The sequence below is a fragment of the Saccoglossus kowalevskii genome, chromosome 7, assembly GCF_978046115.1.
Source record: "Saccoglossus kowalevskii chromosome 7, keSacKowa6.1, whole genome shotgun sequence".
NCBI classification, from domain to species: domain Eukaryota; kingdom Metazoa; phylum Hemichordata; class Enteropneusta; family Harrimaniidae; genus Saccoglossus; species Saccoglossus kowalevskii.
Window position 1 is genome coordinate 24,551,160 of NC_140647.1, and position 27,811 is coordinate 24,578,970.

Genomic DNA, 27,811 nt, shown 5'->3' on the forward strand with positions numbered 1-27,811 from the left:
ATTTTAATACACTGAACACAAATCATTAATTGTACAATTCAGGCGGCGTTTATGTTTGTTCAACTTTCCATAGAGCACTGCAAACAACCGCCCCTTTCTTCGTGATTTATAACATCGACGCGTAACTTTCATACATTTCTTTATTTAAAGATTTAATGTAAAGAGTCAAAGCATTGGCATTACAAGACTACTGCGTGCTTAGCCATGAAGTCGTGTTTGATGCCAATATTTCTCTTTTATGTCCTCCAGTCGGGTAGGTACTATTTTACTTACTTTTGGCTCGTGTTATTTTTTACGGTAGGACAGTTCTAAAACTGTTAAAGTGTTGTGGCTCTGGGTACTGGGATTTATTGTGAAATGGTGTATGAACTCATGTGATTCCTAGTATATGAATACACGAATGCGCATTCATCGACCACTAGTTATTCTTACTAGTATACTATTGATTTTTGAGGACAATTGCGTCAGTTTTTAAGTCATCATCACAGTAAAGCATCTTTGGTATAACATGCTAAAAAGAGGTGTTTTATACCAGCTTTAATCTTATTATACAACCCCAAATCATATTTGATGTTGGTGCGAGGGTATTAAGGCATAAAATACGGGCGGCATGTGGCCTAGGTGTCTGGACAAAAACTCTCTGTGTCATAATCAATTAGACAGTCGGTTTAATAAATTTAGTATATGCCCTACAGGCTTGGTAATTGTACTGTATACATGCATCGGTAATTTCTAGGAACGAAGCAGGCGAATCTAATCTGTGGTTTTGTTTCCCAAATCTCATTTGGATCTCTATATTTTTAGAATATACTCACTAAATTTAAGTATCTCGACGAATACCACCTCCTCAGTGTATGATGTGAAATTTGCGGTTTTAGCTTCTTTGTAGCACTTCCCAAGATAGCAGCGTATGTCTTTTTTGTTTCAATCATCCGAACTCCATGGTCACATGTTACTGTGTTAACTACACGTGCACTGAAAATACATCAAAGACTGTGGGTAGAACCACTTTTCGCCAATAATTATTTATCACCGAATTGTGTTTACTTAAAATGATAGCATTGGACAGTTTGATAAATGTACATTGGAGTACTTGACAAAATAAACAATATTAAGTGTTTGTTTGCTTTTTTTATTTATCAATTGGCACGATCACACTTATGTCACCGTTATCTTCAGACATGCGCCTCCACAATAATATATCTGATGTACATTTATAACACAACGACAGATTCTAGTCTATCACCGTCGTTTCGAATAAGAAAGCTACATTTACGATGATTGTTATGACTACTGTAATATTCAAAATGAGACTTGCGCATGTTGATCTGTAAGCCAAGGTTCATTAGGGGTGGACCATTAGAATTAGGGATTTCCTTCACTTAGTTTAATGGTATTCATTTCAATGATGAATTCGCTTTATTTTCTTTGATATTTCCTCTGTGTGTAATATTTCCCCCTATATATGGGCATGCATAATTATATTTCTGTTATTAATCCAGGCAGGATTTCTTTTTCATGAATTTATCCTGTGCATTTACTTTTCAATTTTGCCATGCCTTAGAGTTTATAATGGTAAACCCCTTACACTCTATCTTGAGCAGTCTTTGACGAATGATTAGTGGTTTAGTGAGTTACACACTTGATTAATGTGACGAGGCGTCTTACCGATGTCAACAATTCGAATCCTGTCATATGTGTCAAGATGCAACTGTAATTACATTGTGTGTTTCGTTTTAAGGCATTCATGGTCAAGATTGCACGTTTGAAAATAATTTATGTGGATGGACTAATGCCAATAATGATGACATTGACTGGATTCGGCAAAAAAGTAACACTGGGACGAAACATACTGGGCCAAATGGAGATCACACGATCGGAGGTTTGTGACAGTTCCGTCTTGTTCACTTTTAAGCGTTTACTGGTGAGGTCATGGCGCTACTGTTTTACAGTGTTACTGTATCATATGAAAGAGATTTGGTGTTTTGCTACGGTGGAGTCAGTGAACTCGAGTTTAATTTAAAATATTTAAATTTGTACGTATCAATTTCTTTTAAATTAGTCCAATTCAAACCAGACGATTGGATTGGCTAGACTTGTATCACAGATCCCATCTCCGCTATGTCTAATGTAACAGCTCAGACCACTTTAGTGGTAGCAGTAATAACCCACAAATCCATATAGTGTTAAGCTGGTGGTGTTCGAATTTTATGTATTAAATAAACAATGTATTCTATACGCGTTGTATATAGTACGTCGCTATGAGTCCCATATGGAACAAGACGCGGCGCATATATTTTTTAAGTATTTGGGTTTGAAAATTTATAACGTACATGGCTTTAATTTGTTGACTCCAGTTCAATTCTATATTTCTCTATATGTGTGTATGTTTATACTGTGTTCAAATGTTGACATGTGAATATATATATATTTATTGAGTATTTCGTTTTAACACTTCAGTTAATGGACACTTCGTGTATATTGAGAATACATTTGTTGGTGATCTAGGCGACAAAGCTCGATTGATTAGTCCCGGTATTAGTTTCACTGACGATAATCGACAATGTCTAACATTCTGGTAAGTTTTTTTGTCCATAGCTGTGTGTAATATTGTCGGAGTTATTGTTATTGAAGATAATTATTATACCTATTCATTGCGAGTAACGCGGTGTGACCAGTTTCTAAAAGCCCCCGCAATGAAGAATTTATATTTTAAAGTAATGAATATAATGTCTCAACCATGTTTAAGTCATGGTTGTGACAATTCACGACGAACTGATTGAATACACCACTTTTTGTCAGATTATAATGTCAGTTCACAAGAAAAGTAATACCCAGTACTTGAGAGTTGAGTCCGTATTTCAGGTACCACATGTATGGCGCACACATACAAACATTGAATGTTTACCTGGCTGATCGTGAAGGACTAGGTGCTGCCATATGGCGCAGACGCGGTTTGCAGGGAAACGATTGGAATAAAGCACAGATTACATTAGGTGCGTCTGGTATTGGTGCAAAGAATGTCGTATTTGAGGCAGTTCATGGCATTATACAGGGAGACATATCATTGGATGATATCACCCTTGTAGATGGAGACTGTATTCCAGGTAAACGTGCGATACGTAACTTATGATCGTCTACTTATACATGCCAGAATGTCACTGTTTCATATGTGAGTCATTCATTCGTTTTAAAAGCTGTGTATTCTACCGGTAGATTATTGTGACTTTGAAGACGGCACTGCATTGTGTGGAGGAATACAGGATCGGACGGATACATTCGACTTCTTACTTTCAACTGGCACTTTAGGTTCTGCCTCCGATCATACACTTGGAACTTCATTCGGTGAGTAAATTTCAGAAACAAATCACGGTCATATATGTCGCCAGACCTGTTCTTTCAACTTCGTTATTCGTTCATTTGTAACTAACCATAAAGAGAACACAGTATGTTGGCGAAGCTCACCGACAGATGAGAGAATATGAGAATTCACAATCGCACCAATGTGTGAGAATGTGTGTTTTATTATACATCACAGAACTGAACTTTGAATGCACATTTTTGAAAGTGATCAATTAACGTAGAATCCTCGCAAACCTTTTCTGTACTTTGTTCTGTGTATCATGTGGCCGCCGGTATTCTGTATTTCTTTACTGATTAAAGCAATTATATTTCTATTGCATACTCAGGGCATTTGCTAATGATATCAACAGCAACCGATAACAGATATGGAACAGCTCGTTTCATCACATCTACATTCTTCGCTAATTCCACAAAATGTCTGCAGTTTTATCACACTAAAAGTGGGGACCAGAATATTGGTGCGTTAAGGGTATATGCTCAGATTGGTAGTAACCGTGGTCCCGTACTCTGGTCTAAGAGTGTAAGCTTTGAATACGGATGGTACGAAGAGCGAGTGACAATTGAGACTGTGGAAGATTTCCAAATTGTATTTGAAGTAGCTCGCAATAATGGTAACTCTGGATACCTTGGAATTGACGATGTCTTCGTTTTTGACGGAGTTTGCTCCTCTGTAGGTACGATAAATGCACATACATATGTGATGATAAATGATTCCATCTTTGCAGTATGTTGTACAATGTATTTGTCATAACAATCATTGTTTCTTTCTCTTAATAAGGCAATATATACTGATAATCCAAGATATACAATCTTATACATTATTCATATTTCTGTCGTAGGTGATTTGCCAGGTTCTTGTGATTTTGAAAAAGGACTTTGTTCCTGGAAAAACACATTTGGAGATTCGATGGACTGGGTTGAAAACAAAGGTAGAACTGGCACTGGAGGCACGGGTCCATCTACCGACCATACTCTTGGAACTGAATATGGTATGAAATACGATATTGATTTTCATTAACCATATATGGTACACCTTGATCACCGCCTTTTGGTGTGAATATATTAAGTTATGGATCGATGTAATTGAATAGCACTGTTAGTGTATCATCTATGACGTATGTGATGTTTTAATTCATGTTGCAGGCACGTATTTGTATTTTGAAGCTTCAAACATTGTAACAGGTACAACCGGTGCTGTATACAGTGAACCATATGAAGCCAACGTTGGTGAGAGTCGCTGCATGACGTTTTGGTATCACATGTACGGGAAGAGTGTTGGGAAATTGACAATACAACAACTGCTGGCAAATGGAGACGTAATCGATCTATGGACCATGAGTGGTAATCAAGGTACATTGTGGATTCCTGCACGAGTTGGATACTCTCAGACACAAGATTATATGGTAAAGGTTTCCATCCTTTCAGTTGTAATGATATTAGGTGTATGTATGATCTAGGTCTGTGATATGATTCATTCCCCATGCATAAACTAACTACAACCGTGGGGCAATATATAAATACGTTTTATCGAAGATACGTAATGCATATACAACTAGAGTAATATACCATGTATATGTGTGTACATTGTTAGCATCATGCCAGTTTATAATATTAAATGCGAATATCTAGTGGGCAAATGTACATATTAATAATAAAGAAATCAATAGAATGTAATTGAACCGATTTCCAAAATTGAGTGATGTTCACTACTGTTTAAATTTCTAATAGATGCCGACATAGAAAGTTAGGCAGTAAATTTGACATAGTATTTACCATGCGATTTATTCGGTGTTATTTACCTTGACTATTACAAAACATTTGTAATTGTATGTTAACGTACAGAAATGTGCACCCTTTGTCCCCCACTTCTTTGACCTTTTTTTCAGTCAGGCCAGACATAGGCCTCAATGACGCCTACACACAGAGTACCCTTAGGTGGCGCCCTCACTCAAGTATCACGTCGTCCTTGCCATGATGTTGGTCAAAGGCGACCAATATCATGGAATAGACGGCTGAGACGTTTGCACGCTGATGCTTTCGACCCCCTACTTTTCTCGCATATCAGTCTCTTGTGTCATTTCTAGTGCGTTAATTACAATTTAAATTGCTGAATAAATAATTATTTAAGCAATTAATTAATCTTTCCTCAATAACTATTCCCACTATCTCACTAGCAATTGCATCGCTTTACCAAACTTTAAGCATTATACGAATATGATAGTAAAACAGCAATTATATGGACGCACCTTTAGTTTACATGTAGTGGCACAATATTACTAAAAGCGATACACACGCTAAATGCTATGTGTGTTGTTTGGATTTCAGTTGAGTTTTAATGCAACACGTGGCGATGGTGGTCCATCCGGTGACATATGTATTGACGATATAGCAATAACTACTGGATACTGTTCATGTGAGTAAACATTTTTCGTGATTTGCATATTGATCAAGGTTTACAGTTTCACAACGGTGTTTTGATATTGCCTATACGAACACTGCCACAAGCTTATTTTAAGCAGATGACTGTGTGGAACTACATGGGGGAAACAGGAAAACATGACTTGTTGAATTGGAAAATTGTTTGAAACCCGAAATAATGCAAAATTGTGTCGAGAAAAATTAAAAACTACTTTTTTGTAAATACATTGCAGTTTGCCCAATACTAATCCAAGGAATGTAAAAACTACCCACCCTCTTCGAACCCACCCACGTTTGTCAAACTGAATGTTGATATACATTATTGTGTGCTAATGTTTATGCGAGAAAGGCTGTTCGCGTGAATGTGTGAGTTGCTGTAATACGGTCGTCCATTCATTATGAATTCATAATTATGTTGTCAGGTAGGTCACCTCCAAGTGTGTTGATCCATCTTATCCAGTTGTATTCAATCATTATATTTGTATGTGATTCACAGCTTCCTATAGTATATTCGATTGTGATTTCGAGGGTGATTTTTGTGGATGGAATCAGACAACGGATGATGAATTGGAATGGATCAGAAATCAAGGTGACACAGGATCTCCCCATACTGGTCCTTACGAAGACCACACTAAGGGAGGTAACTATCCCTCATTAGCTCGATGGATAATTCATTGGTAGATTCAGAACAATAATTATATGTCGGCTCTGTTGGATAATAGTGCATAGCAACAGATAACACATTTAAATCTTTACACTTTGGATATTTTCTGCCTACTAGTATTCATTTCACCGTTATGTTTCACAAGTGTTTTGCTATTGTATGTTTTTTTTCTTATTTACCCCATCTGTTTATTATCGGGTTGTAATGTTGGAATCACGGTCAGCAAATGTTTTATCTATTTATAGCGTATGGATGGTACCTTTACATCGACAATATTGCTCAGCAAACTTTCGGAGACGCTGCACGACTACGAAGTCCATCTGTTACGTTTGAAGAAAATCAACCAAAATGTCTTACATTCTGGTGGGTATCAATAGTTACGTTTCACACGTCTAAAAACGCCGATATTAACACCGTTTTTGTGTGTGTGCAAATATTAGATAATTAGATATTTATGCCACACTTGACGCTATTTGTGTTTGCTCAACTATTCAGTTTTCTGTTTTGTTTCACCCAGGTATCACGTGTACGGAGCCCATGTTGGTTCATTGAGTGTTTATTTAGAAGCAACACAAGGACTTAATCCAATATGGACAAGACGAACAACTCTGGGTGACCGATGGAACCAAGCCAAAGTAAATCTGTTACTTACATCTGACGACACACGTAGCGTTGTCTTAGAAGCGACACAGGGGTATAGAATCCATGGTGACATTGCTATTGATGATATTAGCTTAGAAAGTGGATTTTGCAAGCGAGGTATTTACATAAAATAATATTTCACAATTGAAATGTGTTTTCATTTTCTAGTCCACAGATCTAACAGATATTTGTCATATTTAAAAAATTTCAGATTATTTTGGTTGCGATTTTGAGGATAATACACTGTGTGGTGGTTCATTTGAAAGTACAGGGAAATTCAACTGGACTTTGACAGCGGCCGATGATACTACTGGACCATCCTACGACTACACGTATATGACTATGTCAGGTGTGATTACATTTGAAAGTCTTCGGGCCATATATATATACAGTTCATTTTTCATTGACCAATGCCACTTTAATTGCACATTGTTATCTTTAAAGGTGGATGATGAACATTACTAGTAAAAAAATCAGTCATCTATTTTTCGTTTTAGGTCACTACCTACTATTAAAAACATCCCTTGCTAACCAGGGACAGTTAGCTATATATTATACAGCTACCACATCGACCACATCCAACAGATGTCTACAGTTCTACTATGCCGGCAGTAACGATGACTCGGCTTTGTTGAGCGTTCTAACTAAGGTCAATGGACATACAAGTCACCCGATATGGACACGCTACCTTCAGATTGGCGATGGGTGGCAAACTGGTCAAGTGTCTATTAAACAACAGAGGAATTTTAAGATAATATTTATAGTACATATGCTTGGGAATGCAGCCAGTGATGCTTATGTTGCATTGGACGATATACAACTATTGGATACTGACTGTCCGAGTCCAGGTGAGTGCAGTACGTTTTCATTTTGCAGTTCAACACATTCTGCGTCAATCGAAATTCGTTTCAAAACTATGACGCAATTAGACACGTTCGTAAGATTCAAACCTAACATATTGTGTGTTTTTGATATGGTGACGTCAAGCATATTATGTAATTATAACTATTAATTATTCATCAGCTAATTGCATTTTTGAATTTGGTAAATGTACCTGGAGAAATAGCATTGTTGGAGACCAGTTAGATTGGACACTGCATAAAGGTGGCACCGGAACTGGCGGCACTGGGCCACAGAATGACCATACCGTGGGTACGGGTGAAGGTAATGCGTTTCTGATACATCAATTTCGCTAAATACATACATAAGTGAAATTAGAATTGGATGTATTTTGAGTTCGACTTTTAATAATATACATCCACAGGTTTGTATGGGGATATTGATATTATACAATGAATCAATAAAAAAAGGAAACATTCTTTTCATTCATTAATTTTACTCAGAATTTAGTTTGACGCTCACATGCTTTTATTCAAATTTCTTCATGTGACATGAGTTTTTCGTTACCTACACTAGTTAAAGTTGTATTTTTATTTGTACATAGGAACTTATTTGTATTTAGAAGGTTCTAACACAAATGAAGGAACTTACGGTGCATTCTATAGTGAACCGCTACCTGGAGCCTCGAATTACAGATGTTTTGAGTTTTGGTATCACATGACCGGAAAACACATTGGTACATTTCAAGTAGCCATATTGAGCAAAGGCGATCTATCACCATCTACTATATGGACTTTGAGTGGTGACCAAGGAGACAGTTGGTTATATGGCAGAATACCATTCAAACAACTAGACGAATCACAGGTATATATATAGTACAATTTTAGGTTGAAATAAATTCATGCCTACTTGAAAATAATATATAATGGTTAATATCATCAGGATGACCATACATGAAGTGTTTCGAAAAACACGAATGTCATGAAATAAATTTAACTTTTGCATTTCACACTTATTTTGATGAAATTATTTCTTCATGTCTTCCAATTGTGTTCGGTAAAGTGAGATAAAACAAGTTATAATATTACTGAAATCCATCCTAATATTATACAATGGGAGATTCTTTCCCATAATCCATTGCATATATAACAGTGATCGATAACGTGTTCAGTTATATGTCATTTGAATCCCGATTGAACTGGTTTAATGTGGAGACATGTATTCACTGAAATCAGGGTGTAAATAACAGTTTAGAGTTTGATTTTGCCGTTTATACAGAACCGTTGGCAATAACATAACAGCTCTAAATATTAACATTCGAAAATTAGACATCGTGCCCAAACTTGGTACTGCGATGAATGGCATCACTTTTCAGTTTTTGATAGACCAATAATAACAGGATTAGTTGAAATCACGTTTTTGTAGATTGGAAATATTAATCAAACTAATTTCATCTAAATTATATGTTTTCACCAAATAAGTGAGATTAATCACCATTCTCACAAAATGACTTCATTGTTTACAGTTGGTATTAATTGGCATACGTGGTACAGGATCTAACAGTGATACAGCTGTTGACGATTTGGTTATCAGCGATGGTTTATGTACAGGTACAAGTACTATAACTGAATGTCTTTTTCGGAATTTTGGAACTGTTCTTGGGGTATGTCAAGCGAATGATGGTATAACCAAAGTAGTGGTAACTTTATATTATCAATGTTTAATAGAGTAAAAATATCATTTATTTGTAATATTTTAGGCTTACCACCTGAAGCTGCTGTAAATCCTCCAACGTCAGGTCAGTTTTATGAAATTATACCTATTTAACCCTTCGATCGTCATAGTTTTTTGCTATGCTTTTGGAACACATCTGTGTATGTTTATAAGTCGAAATGGGACACGTGATTATGGACGTTCCATGCGTAAAGATAACATTCCCTATACTCCAGTTAATATTCAGTGTTGTAACCAACTCTCAATATATGTTGTTTTTCACAGCCCCGACACCACCAACTTCAAACCCATGCGGTTCCGGTAGAATTAACTGCACTGACGGTACATGTATAGATATAACGCAGTATTGTGATTTTACACCACAATGTCCGGACTCTTCAGACGAAGAACTATGTCGTAAGTAGACTTACATGCGAAATAATATGACTCTATGACCTTGGACTGATGTTTCTGAGGCATGACAGTGATGCGGTGTATCCTGCTGCCGTGTAAGCAAATGAAATACATCAATGATATACCCATCACTCGTGGCAATATCGCCCATACTAATACTCACCAAATACCAGGGCGAGGCCATGGCGCCCTGTCATATTTTTCCATAGCTCTTGATAATTTTATTTGTGAAAACAATAAAATGATTTGTGTGGTTTTATTATTCAAATATGCAAAACCATAACATATAAAACAATATAAATGAAGTGTCAGAACGCACCGTGGCAATTCATATTGCGTATGTTCAAACAACTCACCTTTAAAAGGGACTATTTTATCTCATTTGCATATTTTCCAGTCAATACCAATATTATTGATCAAGCTTGTATTAATGAAATATTTATGAATCACCGAATTTATGAATTTTGAATATAGTATGAACAATTAGTGATGATGACAGTCTACTTTGACCTTGATAAGTCATGTTTACAAATATAACATACTATTTGTTTTCATTGTAGCTAAATCATGTAACTTTGAAGCTGACGAATGTGGTTGGTATGAAGGGACGCCGAAAGATAATTTCAACTGGCACAGAGCACGTGCGTATGATACGCGACATACACCTGACCTGGCGCCTCAATATGATCACACAAATAATGACGCCCACGGTAAGTTCGTCTAATAATTTGGCCTAAGGAGTCGCCGTTCATAGAGTTGAAGTTATTGTGATCAGTGGACGTCACTTTGAGCAAAAAATAATGCTTTTACTAATTCATTGTTAATTTTATGCTCAAAGTGACGTCAACTGATCACAATAATTTCAACTCTACGAACTACGTCCTCTCGCGCCCAATTACGTTACAAGTGCACCATGTGAACGGTATATCGATATACTGTAGTGATATCTGTTTTGACAATTTGCCATATGTTTCATTCATAGGCTACTTCACGTACATAGCACCAGTTGGAACGAATTCGTACGATACAGCTGAATACATGAGTCCACAATTTGCATCTGCTGCTCCTGGATGTACACTTGATTTTTGGCTGTACATGAATGGTATTAATCCGAATAGAATTGAAATATACATTGTACAGGGCGACACGCAATCGAAGGTATGGACTTGGTACATGAGTTTAGGTGACAAATGGAACAATCTTCGAATTGGAGTCGGAAAACAAACTGATCCATGGCAGGTATACATGGCCTTTTATATTTTGAATAGTTTATGTGTTCGAGTGATACTGCATGCAATATTTTCAGTATTGCTAGCTATGGACACACCAAAAATGTAAAGTTAATTTATTTATTTTTTCTTCCAGGTGAAATTTTTGGAACGTCGTTACAGTTCTTACTCAGCAGCCATTGCAATTGACGATACTTCTTTTAAAGACTGTGAATTACCACAACCTGCACAGTTCTGTAATGTGAATATGTTCTGGTGTACAACTACACGTGCGTGTATTGATAAAGACTTGCTCTGTGATCTCGTAGATAATTGTGGTGATAACTCAGATGAAATGAACTGTGGTAAGTAGTATATTGATGATTGAATAGTCATGTTTTGATATAGATTTAGTTTGTGATCTTGTAGATAATTGTGGTGATAACTCAGATGAAATGAACTGTGGTAAGTAGTATATTAATGGTTGAATAGTCGTATTTTGATATAGATTTAGTTTGTGATCTTGTAGATAATTGTGATGATAACTCAGATGAAATGAACTGTGGTAAGTAGTATATTAATGGTTGAATAGTCATGTTTTGATATAGATTTAGTCTGTGATCTTGTAGATAATTGTAGTGATAACTCAGATGAAATGAACTGTGGTAAGTAGTATATTAATGTTTGAATAGTCGTATTTTGATATAGATTTAGTTTGTGATCTTGTAGATAATTGTGATGATAACTCAGATGAAATGAACTGTGGTAAGTAGTATATTGATGATTGAATAGTCATGTTTTGATATAGATTTAGTTTGTGATCTTGTAGATACTTGTGGTGATAACTCAGATGAATGAGCAGTGTTAAGTAGATATCATTAGAAGAACTCTTCCACTTATAGTAATAAAGTTACAGTTTTCTTGTTTAAAATAACAGAATGGAAGCTGAAATCATTTATAAATAAAATAATAATGATGTTTATACAAGGCCTTACCCATTTACTAATATTTATTGTTGTATATAATTACAGATGATTATATACAATGTGATTTTGAGAATGATTTATGTGCTTGGACGCAGGCCTCGATTACAGATAACATGAACTGGTTGCGCATATCTGGACCAACGCCATACAATTACTACTCTGGTCCTCCCTATGATCACACATACTCCAATACTACAGGTAAGATCACGCTTGAATATGCTCTAGAAAGACCTTTCAATTTAGGTTTACAAATTACATTGTGCATTCATTCTTTTTCTCCAATGTAAGCCATTGGGTGATAATTTGTATGTTTACAACCAGGTAACCCACACTGACAACGTTCTTAATCTTTCTATAAAGCAACAAAATTTCTATTTTGTTATTATGAGAGTATATTGTTGTAATGACGTTTTTTTCTTTAAATGGAGTACAATTAACAAGGTTTCAGAAATACGAGCATTTCATGTATGCTAATAAAGGACACCATACTGCTTATTATTACGTAATGTCAGGGCTTGAATATTGGCTAATATGTAAATGTAACATGTAAATAGGCGAGACGGAAATCATTTGCCCCATGCCTATACTTCCCATGTTATTGCTCAATGGGCAGTGCTTCTTCCTTTATTAACACGTGCCTGTCGAACACAATACATCCTAAGCTATACTCGACCACGTAATTTGCGATTCCGACTTTCAACACCGCGTGTGTTCATATACGCGGAGCGAGACGCCGGCCTCAGTTTGGACCTCATAACATTCGTGTCAAAGCTTTGAAATTCTCACCAGAAACTTTCTAAAATATGATAAATTTGCAGTCGCTTGATCTTTCTCACGTTCGTGACGTCATTTTAGAGTTACAGCCTTCGTAATGCTGTTTCTAACGGCTATGAAAAAAAATTGTTGTTGTACGGGGATTCACTCATCAGTGATGAGGTTATACGTGTTCGGAATACCGGTGATATATAATTGATTTTTACCACTCATCGTCACGTACGCTATTGTTTAAGCGTTCATTTATTATGGTAACACATATTGTACGTATGAAAATTAGTAAACCTTATAGTTTTATGAATAAAACTGAGTTTTACTAATGTACGAGACACACAGGCCCCTTAATAACACATGTTAGTGTGCAGTGTCGCCGTATTAGCCAATAGGAGTTGTGCATTCAGCAACAGGTCACCAACCGACCATATTAACAATTCATGTGCAAATTAGTAGTTTTCGTAAAGAAGTAATGTTGATTATAAAATCGTATTTTTTTCGGCCTCGTGAGGTTCAGTTCACACAATTTTACCCACAACCGCGAGATTTGGAATTTTAAATCAACTTCGAACTCGTACAATTGTACACAGACCTATAGATTACATATGACATAACCATAGAAACCAAATCTTCCACATTTTCATTTCCGGTTATTATATATATATTCAACCTCGCTATAATACCCACATTTTCATTTCAGGTTATTATATATATATTCAACCTAGCTATAATACATATGGCTATACAGCACAGCTTATTAGTCCAATATTCCAACCTTCCTATAGAACCTGTACGGTGAGTATTTGTATACTTATAAGCGAGTTAGAGTGACTGCCATTTAATACACATCAGAATTTGATGAGACACTTAAATTTTTGATAATTACTACAACCCCGACCTCGAGAATAACACATTTACCTCCCGTCATCTAGGAAATTGAATAAATACTTTGTGGACTTTTTTTCATCATTCTGTTTGAGTTTTTTCCTCAATAACACTGTACAATATTAGTAGAATAATATTTTGGAACCATGCATTTATACAATTGGATAATATTCGCATGTTCGGGAAGATAAGGTTATGAATTCGATACGAAAAATAACAATGACACCTTTCTGAACCTACGTATTAATAGACCATTTTCCGTTCACCGAGAGATCCCGCGTTATGAATGAACGTGAACAAAACATATTGCCATAGTGACGTCCAAAAAAGCATTCCCGATTATTAATGTGCTATACATGTACACATTTAATAATGATCAATTTTGATGAAGTGAAGGTATCTTAACGCAGTATTTCCCTCCCAAAGATCGGCATTTCGACATAGAGCTATGAAAAAGAAATTCAAAATTAAATTGTCACAATTTGTGCGGTAAACGCCCGTTCCGCGCCGTTCACGCAAGACGCGATATCTCAGAAAATCACCTACATATATTAAAAAGCTCTTCCCCCATTTATTTCAGATGCGATTCTTTTATCACATGTACGGTATGAATATAGGGAAATTGAATATCTACACTCGTATATACGACAATACAAACCAAGGACAAACTCGTGTGTGGCAGCAGAAGGGTGAGAATGGTGCGTTATGGGATAGAGCAGAAATTATTTTCAACATTAATACTGATTTTCAGGTACATAAAAATATCCAAATAGTTGGGATCGTATGGTGGGAATTGTGTCGGTTTGACTGGGAGACTAGTACGTTTTTTTCGAAATATTCTTGTCAAAAATTAATTTTTATATAATTGATACTTAAATGATGTTAATGTACAATATATTTGCTACTTTTAAAAGCTGAACCATCTACGGATTGTTGTCTCTTTTGTAGATTGTACTGGAGGGAGTTTCAGGAGACAGTTACTATGGCAATATTGCCCTTGATGATATAACCTTTTTGAGTTCATGTTCTCTCAGCACCAGTGGTGAGGCGATTCAAGTTATACGTTCTCTGTTGCACAGATGAGTTTGATTAGAGACTAAAAGATCATGGTCTATAACATGAGAGGAATACCTCTATTTTATAAGTCCTTGATTTATTAACACAATGCAGCTTAGCAACTCGCTTTATTGCGTTTCATATATTCGTTTTATTCTTTCAGGTCGACTGCCAACAGCGCCGCCAACAACACCTCCACCATTCCCACCATCCACAACTCTTCATCCAGCCTGTGAAACCGGAGAATTCTACTGTACAGCAGATAATTCATGTCTTGCACCAGAATTTGTTTGTAACTTCCGTAGTGACTGCTCCGATGGAGAAGATGAAACAAAGCGATGCAGTAAGATTATAACAAATGTTTTGAATATAGCTGCAAACAGCAATTAATGGATGTATGCTTCAAAAAAAAAACATTACCTGTAAACAATTGATGATGCCTCATATTTATTGGTATAACATATAAATATTGCTCCTGGAATTGTAATTATGTACAATCAAATCATGAAGAACTACTTTTTGCTTATAACACTGTCTTCATCTGGACTGATAAATATACCATATATACATCAGATCTCATAACGCTTACAGTATATCTATCATAAATATATCATGTATCATATCATTACAGTGTGTCTATCCTCAAGATACAGGTACACTATATTTATCCTTAATGTGCGTCTGGTCACATGTCAGTATAGCACCTCTATCCTCAATATACACCTGGTCTCATGTCAGTATAGCACCTCTATCCTCAATATACACTTGGTATCATGTCAGTATAGCACCTCTATCCTCAATATACACCTGGTCTCATGTCAGCACAGCACCGCTATCCTCAATATACACTTGGTATCATGTCAGTATAGCACCTCTATCCTCAATATACACCTGGTCTCATGTCAGCACAGCAACGCTATCCTCAATATATCTGGTCTCATATCACATATGACAACTGTTGTCTTTCCATCACAATAGTGCATGGGTATGTGATGATTAGTTGATTGACCAATGGTACTGTATTTTACAATTATGGTAGATAAGCATGTAACTGCGAAATTTTTACAAAAGTTGTGATGTTCTGTTTTCAGTGAAATCATCATGCGATTTCGAAACTGATGGATGTGGCTGGAATGGTGTGTTTGTTGAATCACGAAGACGCAGCACAAAACCCAAATTTGTATGGGACAGACAGCAAGGTAGTACATCACAAATTGGAGAGACTAGACCATCAAAGGATCATACTAAAAAAAACGGTGATGGTAGGTGCATGGAATAAAATTATGCCTTAAATAATACAAAGCACCATTATAGTATATTATGTCGTATTCGACATCATATACTGTAATATGAAGTATTTATATATATATATATATATATATATATATAATATATGTAAATTGTGACTATATAACATCCCATTTTTAGTAGTGAAATATTGGCATTTCTTTCCTGGCATGTCTTGAATACCTCATTATATTGTATTTAGTTTATGACCTAAAATTTATTGTAATACAACTTTTCATCACAGGGTTCTACTTGCTCGCTGATAACTCCCCTGGTACTAATCTAGATACTGCTAATATTACCAGCCCTTTGATTGGGCAAACTGGTCCCAGCTGTCACCTCGAATTTTGGTACCATATGGGAGGTCGTCATGTTGGGTCATTAATTGTTATGTTACAATTTGAAACACAAACACATGTGAAATATATCTTGAGTGGAGTTTCTGGGACTGAATGGAAACGCGGACTGGCATATCTTGGTACAGAACAAAATTTCAAGGTATGAATTTGTTTTATTATAGTTCTGATATTTTAAATATATTTATATATATTTCATATTATTTATAGTATCAATCTTAATACACATAGTGCACGGTTAATTAATGTGATTGTTACAGCAGTATATAATGTGTTTGTTTTATGAGGTGATAATACAAGCTGCTAGAGGTACTAGTTACTATGGTGATACCTGTATTGACGATCTGAAGTTTCTGGACTGTGCACCTCCAGGTAAGGTATTGTATACACATCATACATGTGACAACGTCCAGCAATAATCACAGTGTACGTTTCATATTTGTATTTTCAGTGTACCAATTTTACTCATGTTGAAAAGTACAACTTAATAACCTGTAAATTATGCATATATATTTGCGATTTTTATGAACAATCCTAAATCTAGTAAATATAGTTTAATGATATACGAGTCGAACTTGAGATTATGGAGCTAACAATAAATCTTTTTTGCTACATACTTTTATATCTGTGCCTTGAATTTAACTCTAAGACTATATGACAAGAGAGATGATATTATCAATTGTTCACATTTTTGCAACATCCCACCCTTAGTCTTGCCCTATGGGTATACATGCCCAGCATATTCGCCATGCCGGGGCTTGTAATACGTATACATATACTTTTAAAAAAGACATTGTAATTTTTATCAAACCTATTAATGATTTTGTAGAGACCGACTGGCCTTATTTTAAAGCTTTTTTTTTGGCAGATATATAATGAGCTTGTGGTTAAATACTGTAGTGCCCTCTTGATTTGTCAGGTCGAGACATCAGGTTTTATTTGATAATGAGTCAGGATGTTATATGTGTACACCATGGGGTCTATATATTTTTTCCTTACTGATTTGTTTACGTAGTATAGTGTACTTTTCAATTGTTTTGTCCTTTTTGTAAATTTCCCTATACGACTGTTGATATGGTTTGATATGTTATTTTCACTTCTTTTTATTAACCTTTCAGTTTTAACTGGTGAACCATGTAGTGATGACGAATACCGTTGTACAAATGGTTTCTGTATTGACAAGAAAAAAACCTGCAATTTTGTTGATGATTGCATGGATAACTCTGACGAAGAACACTGTGGTAACTGGCCTTTTGTATTCTTGTGTATAAGTTCAGTTTGATCATATTCAGTTTTCAATATACTAGTAACAGTATACATTACACTAAACAATACAGATGTATTGAAAATGACAATAAATTGGGTTGTCATGGCGAATATCTTAGTCCTATTAATGGTTTAGGTTGAGTAAACTAATGATAAAATCAGTTTCTGGAATAAAAAAAAACGTTGTTCACATTTCAACTCGTTTTCCAAACCAGTCAGTTCTGTACAATACATTTAGATGGTTTATAAAATGATTGGATACAAAGTTTCATTGCCAACAATTTTACCACTGGTGTGCTAACAAACACCCTTATAAATTTCTCTATTTTTGCAAATTTCATTTATTTATTGATTGATTTATTAATTTGCACATGCGTGTTTGAAGTACATGGATGCAATAATATATCAAATAAAATAATAGTGAACAGAACAAAATCAAATACCACATAGACATACATCTTTATGATTGCTTGGCTGAAAACAAATGTTTGTTTATTTGTAGCCAATTTGGTTGGTCGATGTGATTTTGAGACAGATTTCTGTGGTTGGAGACAAGAAGATGGGGATGAGTTTGATTGGTCATTCTATAGAGGACCCCAATCAGATTATTATTATTATTCTGGACCACCTACTGACCATACATTGAGAAATGAGAACGGTATAAGAAGGCATAGTTTATTTATTTATTTATTTATTTATTTATTTATTTATTTATTTATTTATTTATTTATTTATTTATTTATTTATTTATTTATTTATTTATTTATTTATTTATTTATTTATTTATTTATTTATTTATTTATTTGTTTGTTTATTTATTAGTCTTGGGAACAATATACTCTCATATTAGGCTTGCACTGGGTATTATTATTACGCTTACTGTTTTTGTACTGATTTTTATTATTATTATTAACTGTGTTACGTATCAGTCAGATATTTGATGAGCATGTACACACACAAATTATCATACCGTGCAATGTATTGGCGTACAAAGAATATCAAGAGTTCGCAGTGTTTCAGTAAAAAGAAGTTGTTATATAGTGGAGACTTCCATTACAAATATGCATTTTCTAGTAGCTGAACATTGTATACATGGATTAAGACATTTGGATAAACTATCAGCTAGGCCCGTAACTTCATTTAATATGCACCTATCCAATCCCAAATATAGACATATTCATTCTGCACACATTTTAAGCTATTTTCTGGTCATGTGAGCTTATTATATATGCACATATGTAGTTCCCTGAAATATTTACGAATTAACTGGGTATTGTGTGTATGGAGGTAGGGGTTTCGATAATATTTCTAATGAAATGTATAAATTATTGTTCTGTTTTCAATTTAAGGGCAATATGCATATATTGAGACAAAATACCCACGGAAAATGGCTGAACGTGCAAGAATAGCTAGTCCTTCAATCAAAGGATCTAGTGTTGGCTGTAGGGTAAGTCGGTATGACCACTAGTCATAAGTGTTAGCTTATGTTCAGGGTAGACAAGCAATCGCCGACTTTAATGAAATTTTGTTCATTCAGATTAGCTTATGGTATCACATGAGTGGAAATACTATTGGATCTCTGGCTGTTTTACTCAGGACATCGTACTCCGATGGTGACAGTGGTTTACAAGTATTGAAGAATATAACTGGAGAGCAGGGTAATTTTTGGTGGCCACTGGATTTAACAATAAACAGTGGGTCAGATTTCAAGGTCAGTTGTACTTGACATAATGTGGCGTTGGAAATGGTGGATTTGGTTAAAGGTCTCGAACTACCAATTAGATTTCTATTGACTACAGTGTTAAGATGATTACGGGTCGGTGTATTATTTTTATGGATTTGTTTCAAACATCAAAATTAATATATATACTCAAGGTATTGTCTGAACAAAAATACGTATGTTGTCATGCTCTTATAAAACAGACAAAAGCAATAAAAGTAACACAGATTGGCTAGCCTTTTGAGAAAAAAAAATCGATTTAGTAGTGTCCAATCCACATTTGGCTGGTTCTTGTTAAGAAACCTCCACGCAGATTGGTCAACAAGAACTATATGTTATGATTTCGGCTGCTAAGATGTAAAATGAACACAAATATAGATTTTTGAATATTAATATATAGGCAATGTGTCCTATTAATATTAACATGTAATTAATAAGATATTATCGTCGCCTTGCTCAGATTGTCCTGGAAGGTATGGTTGGCAATACTTACTATGGTGACATAGCTATAGATGATGTTAGTTTCAGTGGCGAATGCCTGGCTGGAGGACACGTTACAGGTGAAGACATGACAACAGACAGTCCACCACCTACATGCATGGATGACAAACGGAAATTAGCATGTAAAGATGGCTTGGGATGTTACTACAGCTGGGAACGATGCAATTTTTACTCTGACTGTGCAGATAATTCAGATGAGTCTAGTTGTGGTACGTTTCTTAGAAAAACATCGCAACGTAACATGGGGGCGTTCGATAGTGTGATTCGAGTGTAATAGTGTGCGCGATTAAATATCAATGGTGTCGTATTGAACAGTTGAGTTTAGTTCAAAATTGTTACGGACAAGCGTCTGCAGTAACTTATATTTGTATGTCTACAAATAACTAGTATATGTGTGCAATATTGTATCAGCAGTGTGATACAATATAAATTTACCGATATAATTGTTGATTTTATTTTTCAATCTATCGAAAATTCTTTTATTTATTATGTCAATGAATAAATAATGTTAATTTGTAACTTTAACATTACCTAAATTACAATAAATATAACGCTATTAAATATTATTGTTTACATGGGAACAACATCCATAGATGCCACACTACAGTGCAGTCAGATCATTGCAGATGATACATACAAATTCATGCATCATACAGCTGAGTTTTAAACCAGAACTGTGGTTACCATGAACCTATTTTTGCAGGTACATCATGCAACTTTGAAAATGGTTTATGTGGCTGGAAGAATTCTGTGAGTGACCGTTTTGATTGGTCAATAGGAAAAGGATCCACGACTACACAATATTCCGGACCAACCAGTGATCACACATATGGGAATGATCAAGGCAATGTATCGTTCTTATTCACCATGCCATCTAGCGACAAGACAGTTACTATGACGACTAATCGCCAGAAGGCTTAGCATGTTAAAAAACAAACAAATGAACAATACAATGTTTGCATCAATATAATTACAGTTTCATTATACATCAAAAAACTTGAGTGTAATTTGTTTTCATTTCAAATGAATATGTGAATATACACGGCCTGGTGTTGTGATCGACTAAACCGGTATTGCCTTAGATTTGGGTAGTTAATCATATACATCGTCTTTGTTGCAGGTCACTACGTGTTCATAAAGACAGATGGACGGAATGATAAAGACAAAGCTCACCTTATAAGTCTACCACATCAACACAGTCACGAAGACTGCCAATTGACATTCTGGTATCATATGTATAGCCACTACGGAGATAACTATATTGGATCCCTGTCCGTGTCCATTAAATATGCCAATCACCAATCCGATCAACTATGGTATAAAACCGGAAACCAAGGAGATGCCTGGCAAAAGGCAACCGTTATGATCGGGCGCCAAGAGGAGTTCTCGATCATATTTGAAGGAGAGAGTGGAAAATTAAGATATGGAGACGTTGCCATAGATGATCTTGAGTTTGAGAATTGTGTTGATAGTATGAAATCTTATTATCTATAAACTATAGTGAAAAGCATAAAAAAGCTAAGGTCGTTATCAAAATAGATGTTAGAATTCAAAGATCATCGTTAGTTCTAAATAATATTAATGAGTCAACCGTGACAATAAATCATATGCGCACATTATGGGCGTAGACAATGTTTAGCCATTTAGCCAATAACTATTAAGTATTTAAATTTTAGTAAGAATAGATGACGGGTATATAAAGTTTTACCAACGCCGTTATAAGCTATGATACAGCTTTACGTTATTCACTCTATACGGCGATTATTAAAATGAAGACTATAGTATGTCACTAGTACGTATCGGGGAATATTTGTATGAACATATTTATTTAACATTTAACATTTGTATATTTTTTCTTATTCTCAGTAAACTATATGAGACCTTGTGATACAAGTATTGAATTTGAATGTGAACTTGAGCGTCGTTGTTTGTTATTGGACAGATACTGTGATTATAAACCGGATTGTAAAGATGGATCAGATGAAGTTGATTGTGGTAATTATCAATGAACTACTCATGCGTGACGTAAACACATGAAATTAAGAACCATATTCTACATAGGTGATTGCATTTCAAATTATAATATTAAAAGTAACCAAAAATTATTCTTTTGTATTTTTGTCGTAGCTGTGAAACCAGGTGATTGTCATTTTGACAAAGATAGCCTATATTGTGACTATGAACAAAAAGCGGATGACCAATTTAACTGGGTTGCCGGCATTGCGACACCAAGCGAATTCAGTGGGCCGGAATATGACCACACTGAGGCCAATGCTACGCATGGGAAAAGTAAGTTATCATGTCAATCTTGTTTCTTATGTCATATGGCTAAAATTGGAATAAGAGTAATAATCATTATCACAGTTCATATTTCACACATATATCTTTATATCAAGTAAAGTGGTCAAATCAATACAAATTACCATATTTCATTTTATTCATTTTCGAACGTAATCGACTTGAGGCGCAAATGGTGGACGAAATCTCATTGAGAGTGACAGTGCTTAATAGAAGGAATTCATAAGTAACGAAATAAAATACATTTTCAAATGTTTCTTTCACAAACCAACAAAACATGTCGCTGCTCAATTACATGTTGGATGATGTTTTTGATACGCATTCATTTGTGGTTATTGAAAATGCCGACAACAATAGAAATAATGACATTTTTTTAACTTCTGTAGCAATTCAAGATCGTCGCTAAAATAGTGCTTCTTTTCACATTACAGGTCAGTTCATCTATATTGACAGTACTTCCCAGAATTTGAATCAGATTGCTCGCATTGCTACTTCAACGTTATTCCCAGCTAGTACAAATGTATGTAAACTTAGATTTTGGTATCATATGTATACTGATGTAGCTGGCACCATGGGTTCCTTAAGGGTAAGTCATGTCTCGGTAATATGTACAAAAGGGGATCATCAACAACTTTATGTACTTTTGAAGATGATATCATTACAACGTTTCTGTGTAGGTATTTTTTTCTTTATATGAATTACATTCTACCACAGGTTTATACTGAGTCTGACGTTGACAATGAGCAGAGGTTACTCATGTGGGAAAGGGGGCACAATATGGGGAAACATTGGAACTATGCTAATATTGTACTCAACAATCCCCACGATTTTCATGTGGTATTTGAAGGCATCGTGGGACAAAAGGGCCAATCAGATATCGCTATAGACGATGTCACGTTCACACAGTCATGTCGAACTCCAGGTATGTACACTACAAATTACGAGGCCAGAATCGGTAGTAATCCTGATTTTTTTGATGATTTTATAGTTTGAAAAACGTAGCGTGTTTTAAACTTTGTAAACCAAACACATTTGGCATTAAATGTAATATTTTCATAACAGATAATTTCACTGAATTGGAGCCGGGTTACTGTCCACGTAATCAAGTATTCTGTCCTGGTGATCAGATATGTATATTTAAATCCTGGTTGAATGATGGGAATATCGATTGCCCAACTGATTGTTTCGATGAAGTACAATATAGATATAATTGCGGTAAGTTTACTTTCTCTAATACTTTCAACAATAATTGTAACTGAATTTTGATTGTTTTATTATTATCGTTTCTTTTTTTCTAATGAAGATGCTGCTACCGATCCTTTTATTGGTGATGGAAGTAATGAGACTGGAAGTAGGTTTTTTGTTTCTTTTATTTATAATTGAAATTGTTATTATAAAATAACTCATTTTAAACGTTGAGCGAATAAATATATTAGAAATAAAAACAACTAATTAAGTCATTGGCTGGGATGTCTGTGTATGTTCAGAATGTTCAAATTAGTAAATATGTGAAATGAAAATATAAAAAAAAATATGTATAACAGATAAAGTTTTCTTTATGAAATTATAGCTGTGTGTGTAGCTTTTCAGAAACAAATGATATGCGCAAAGGACATTAATATCAGATCAAATATCTAATCTCCATATTTTCTATAATTACTTCAAGCAGATGTTGGTTTAATAGTTGGTGCTGTTATTGGTAGTTTAGTTGCTATTAAACTGGTTACTTTCGCTGTTGTGTTTGCTGTTAGACGTAGAAAGCAAAAGTACGTATACCATTCATATTCAAATTATCAAGAAATTAATTTATGAAGAGAATTGTGGAATTAATATGTGAATGAGTCTGTACAACAAAAATATGTTTTAAGATTTTGGATTTTCCTTTTGATACACATTTGTCAAATATCTAAATTTAATATGGTATTCGCTAACGATAGATATTAACAAAATAACAAAATGTTAGACAACAATCAGTTATACAACAATATCAAATAATTCACGAAATCTCGTAATGTTTGAGTATATCGAATGAAACATTTGGAATCTTCCCCTAATAATTATTCTATACTTACCGATCAATGAAGAGTTTGCCTATATGCATTTTGACATACGTCGTCTTTTTCATTATTTAGGGGTTCGAACTTTAGTTTTCGTTCTACTGGAAGTGATAAGGTAACAACTTTACATATGTCAATATTAACCTTCTTGATGATAATTACTTGTATATCAATCTTTTATTTAGATCCACTACATTTCACATTGACTTCTTAATCGTTCACAAGAATAGAATAGCTATGATGGCGACCACCTTTCATATTTCAGTCACGCAGAATGACATTTGTCAATTACTCATGGGGGAATACGTATTCTCTTCTTATATTAAGGAAAAACACAATAATGCTCCCGGATTGAAGAACTCTATTAATGTACGAAAATGCAATTTACATTGTTATTATATTACTTTATATTTCTATTTCTATTATATATTCTACCATTCTGATTCTCCAGCAAGGATTATGGGTAAAGTGTGACATCATAACCACTGTTGTGAAATATTAAATATTTAGAGAATGAAGAATGATGTTAAAAAAATGTAAATTTCATTTGGGTACATTATGATGTTTACCTGGTCTCCCCCCTTTAAAATGGACCTGCTTGCATTCATAGAATGATTTTCGACAAGGTATAAAACAACATCACTGGAGATTGACCTACTGAGGTTTTTGAACACCTCACTTATGAGTTATATAGGTACTTGTGTCAGATCAAGTCGATGCCAGTTTATGAATCATACCAGGCTTGTTATAGCGCCACGATGTTTACATAAGTATGTCCATAACCATTTGGGTGTCATTGTCAACTGTTGGCACCATCTACAAAATCAATCTACACAGTCTGCTTCCCCACACGTTATATCTATAAACAATTGGCGAACCCGTTGATCAAAGACTAACAGGGATATCTTAAACAAACTATATGGACCAAAATGATGATGGTATTCAGTGATTATTTTACAAATTGTGAAAATATTTGCACTGAATTTTGAATATCTGGCAAAGGGTTAATACATGTATATTGTTTTTTCTTATTTGGTTTAAGGCTCGCTCTGGTGATTTTGACAAAAATCCATTTAGTGTAGATGCTGACGCCGGTGCCGAAGTAAGTACACTTGTCTCAGTCGTGTGTGTAACAAAATACAAATTTCTTATGAAAGCATGACACAAGGGCCGTTCAATGCCATATCGTTCTGATCTACCGTGGTCCTTCAATGAAGAGTATGTTATGAGAGATGTAACTTCTATCGGTAGTATGTTCTAGATGACAAACACAATTTTACTGACATTGTCGTCATCTATATACTTACGTCATTCTGACGTCATAGAAATGCTGCGCCACTAGAGGGTGTTTATTTCAATTCGCTCGTTTAACTTATCATTTATACCATCCAAACACATACTGAACGACTTTATTTGCTCTTGCGTTAAGTCTAAGATAGTTTCAAAGTTATGGCGTATTTTTATAGTTAAATGAAAATAAGTTGATAAGTTGTTTTTTTAATCTTAATTAGTTGTTCACAGTAGATTCGAACTAAGCAATTTGTCACGTGACCTCGCCGCTATATTTTTTAACTGGTGTTACATGATTGAATTTAAGTACAATATTATATTATTATAACACAATCATATTGTTTGTATTTTCAGAGCTGTGAGAATAAATACTCTATGGATAACCCCTTGTATGAGACAGACCATGCCACGCAAGCTTAGTTCGAAATGGAACATATAGTTACTCGGCAAGGTTTAATGGGATGCGGATATGCATTCATTAAGCACTGTTATATTTGTATGCAATGTATTGATATATTTTGTAATGTACATTTCATATATGGAAAATCTAGTCTCGATATACTGACATATATATCTCACTGTGTTGTATATGATTAATATTGTTATTTGCATAAAGTTGAGAGATGTAAATAGATAAAATAATCGGCAAATGGTATATGATAAATAATACGTATGCTACATAGACTAAGGATAAATGTTATTCCGTTTTTAATTTCAAATCTCTGAATATATGCAAACAAATACAATGTAGATTTTGCTCTTCCATCCACATTCATGGTAGGCTTGGGTAACAACTACCATGCTAATATCTTCTGGTATCTATTGTATTAGGTTAAAGGGACTGATTTATTAAATGAGACATGTTGTACTGATTCCACATGTTTATTACTATACCAGTATATATTCAGTTAATGATTTTTCGTCGATGTATGAGTGGTTATTTGCAAATATGTAGGAATGAATAAATGATTATATGTAGGCCCTTTTTCCATTATTTATTTTTGTTTACTTTATACGGAATATGTTTCAAAATGCTACTAGGCTATATTAGGCTTTATCGTTACAGAAGAGCTGTTTTTTCCATGTATTACAAATACAAATTGGCGAGCCACACTATTTTCTCATATCACACCATCTAAACTCTCACCAATCAATAATATATTTATTAAACACTAATCAGAGTAAAACTCGTTGAAAAACCATCGGTTTATTGTAGTGATGTTGTTTACCCGGGATCTAAGTCAGTATATTGTGCGTAACTCTGGGGATAGCCTTTTGAAAAACTAGTGATGGATAAAGCATTTTGTGAAAAAAAAAAGAAAACTTGAAGGTGAAAAGAGATATTGCAGAAAAGTGGAAATTGAATCAACCCCCCCCCCCCACACACACACACAAAATATTATAATGCCCAAATATCAATGCAAACTATTCCACTTTGACCGGAAGCAATGGATACAGATTGATCACAAAAATAGAACAGTGTGTATTTCAGAGTATTGTTTCTTGTCCAAACTGCTTTTATGGAGCAATGACAATAACTAATAGCTATTTGCTCACTTCCATGCTAGTTGTATGAATATTCAAATCACACAATGGGTCTCATTTCAAGTTTGCGAATGATACATGACAAACGATTTGAAACAGGAATGTCGAACACTTTGCAGTGAAAAAGCTTCATGTCATTTGTTATTAGGAAATTAGTAACTTAGTAAGTAGGAATTGTGAAACTGTTAAGTCGCCATAGTACGGCGTGTTTTATCAAGCCTATGGGGTCAAACATTTGAAATAATGGGATGGCTGGGAGGATGTAACAGGGCAATTGTTTGCGGTGTCTTTCTGAACATTTTTATTGTTCTTGAATGGTATTAACAATTGTCCCTGCACATTGCACACATTTTCCGCTTCTCTCTCGGTGTCGAACACTCCTGTCCCGGCATTGCTGGAGAGGCGAGGCATCATGAGACATGCGCATGTGCTTTACCCATCAATATATTGCCTGCTTGTTAGGTACAAAAGTACAAAATATCATACCATGGGTGGGCAAATAAGTGATGCAATGATAATGTGTATGGTGTTGAG

The 27,811-nt window shown here is 34.8% G+C and overlaps 1 protein-coding gene across 1 annotated transcript; it reads left to right on the plus strand.

Moving 5' to 3' along the window:
• Positions 1-204: 204 nt before the first annotated feature.
• Positions 205-26,934, plus strand: LOC100369225 (MAM and LDL-receptor class A domain-containing protein 2-like). Its single transcript, XM_085501873.1, has 47 exons — positions 205-253; positions 1,742-1,882; positions 2,461-2,578; positions 2,866-3,107; positions 3,217-3,345; positions 3,690-4,037; positions 4,203-4,352; positions 4,507-4,766; positions 5,689-5,776; positions 6,278-6,426; positions 6,693-6,808; positions 6,963-7,204; positions 7,299-7,436; positions 7,585-7,935; positions 8,111-8,251; positions 8,532-8,791; positions 9,453-9,537; positions 9,687-9,725; positions 9,926-10,057; positions 10,615-10,764; positions 11,037-11,293; positions 11,420-11,627; positions 12,294-12,446; positions 13,717-13,811; positions 14,482-14,652; positions 14,850-14,943; positions 15,121-15,300; positions 16,049-16,219; positions 16,489-16,742; positions 16,888-16,972; positions 17,719-17,841; positions 18,369-18,524; positions 19,216-19,313; positions 19,404-19,577; positions 20,047-20,296; positions 20,791-20,931; positions 21,208-21,558; positions 21,954-22,082; positions 22,215-22,376; positions 22,817-22,971; positions 23,100-23,307; positions 23,448-23,600; positions 23,689-23,736; positions 24,055-24,151; positions 24,518-24,557; positions 25,485-25,544; positions 26,087-26,934. The coding sequence occupies exons 1-47, from the start codon at positions 205-207 to the stop codon at positions 26,150-26,152; spliced, it is 7,407 nt and encodes a 2,468-aa protein (XP_085357999.1). The 3' UTR covers positions 26,153-26,934.
• Positions 26,935-27,811: the final 877 nt, after the last annotated feature.

What these genes read in the sequence shown, in the direction of transcription:
- LOC100369225 (XM_085501873.1), top strand. Translation starts at nt 205, where the DNA reads ATGAAGTCGTGTTTGATGCCAATATTTCTCTTTTATGTCCTCCAGTCG. An exon ending in ACCACACTAAGGGAGGTAAC is followed by an intron (nt 6,427 to 6,692) that starts TATCCCTCATTA and finishes CTATTTATAGCG; the next exon opens with TATGGATGGTACCTTTACAT. An exon ending in TTCAGACGAAGAACTATGTC is followed by an intron (nt 10,058 to 10,614) that starts GTAAGTAGACTT and finishes TTTTCATTGTAG; the next exon opens with CTAAATCATGTAACTTTGAA.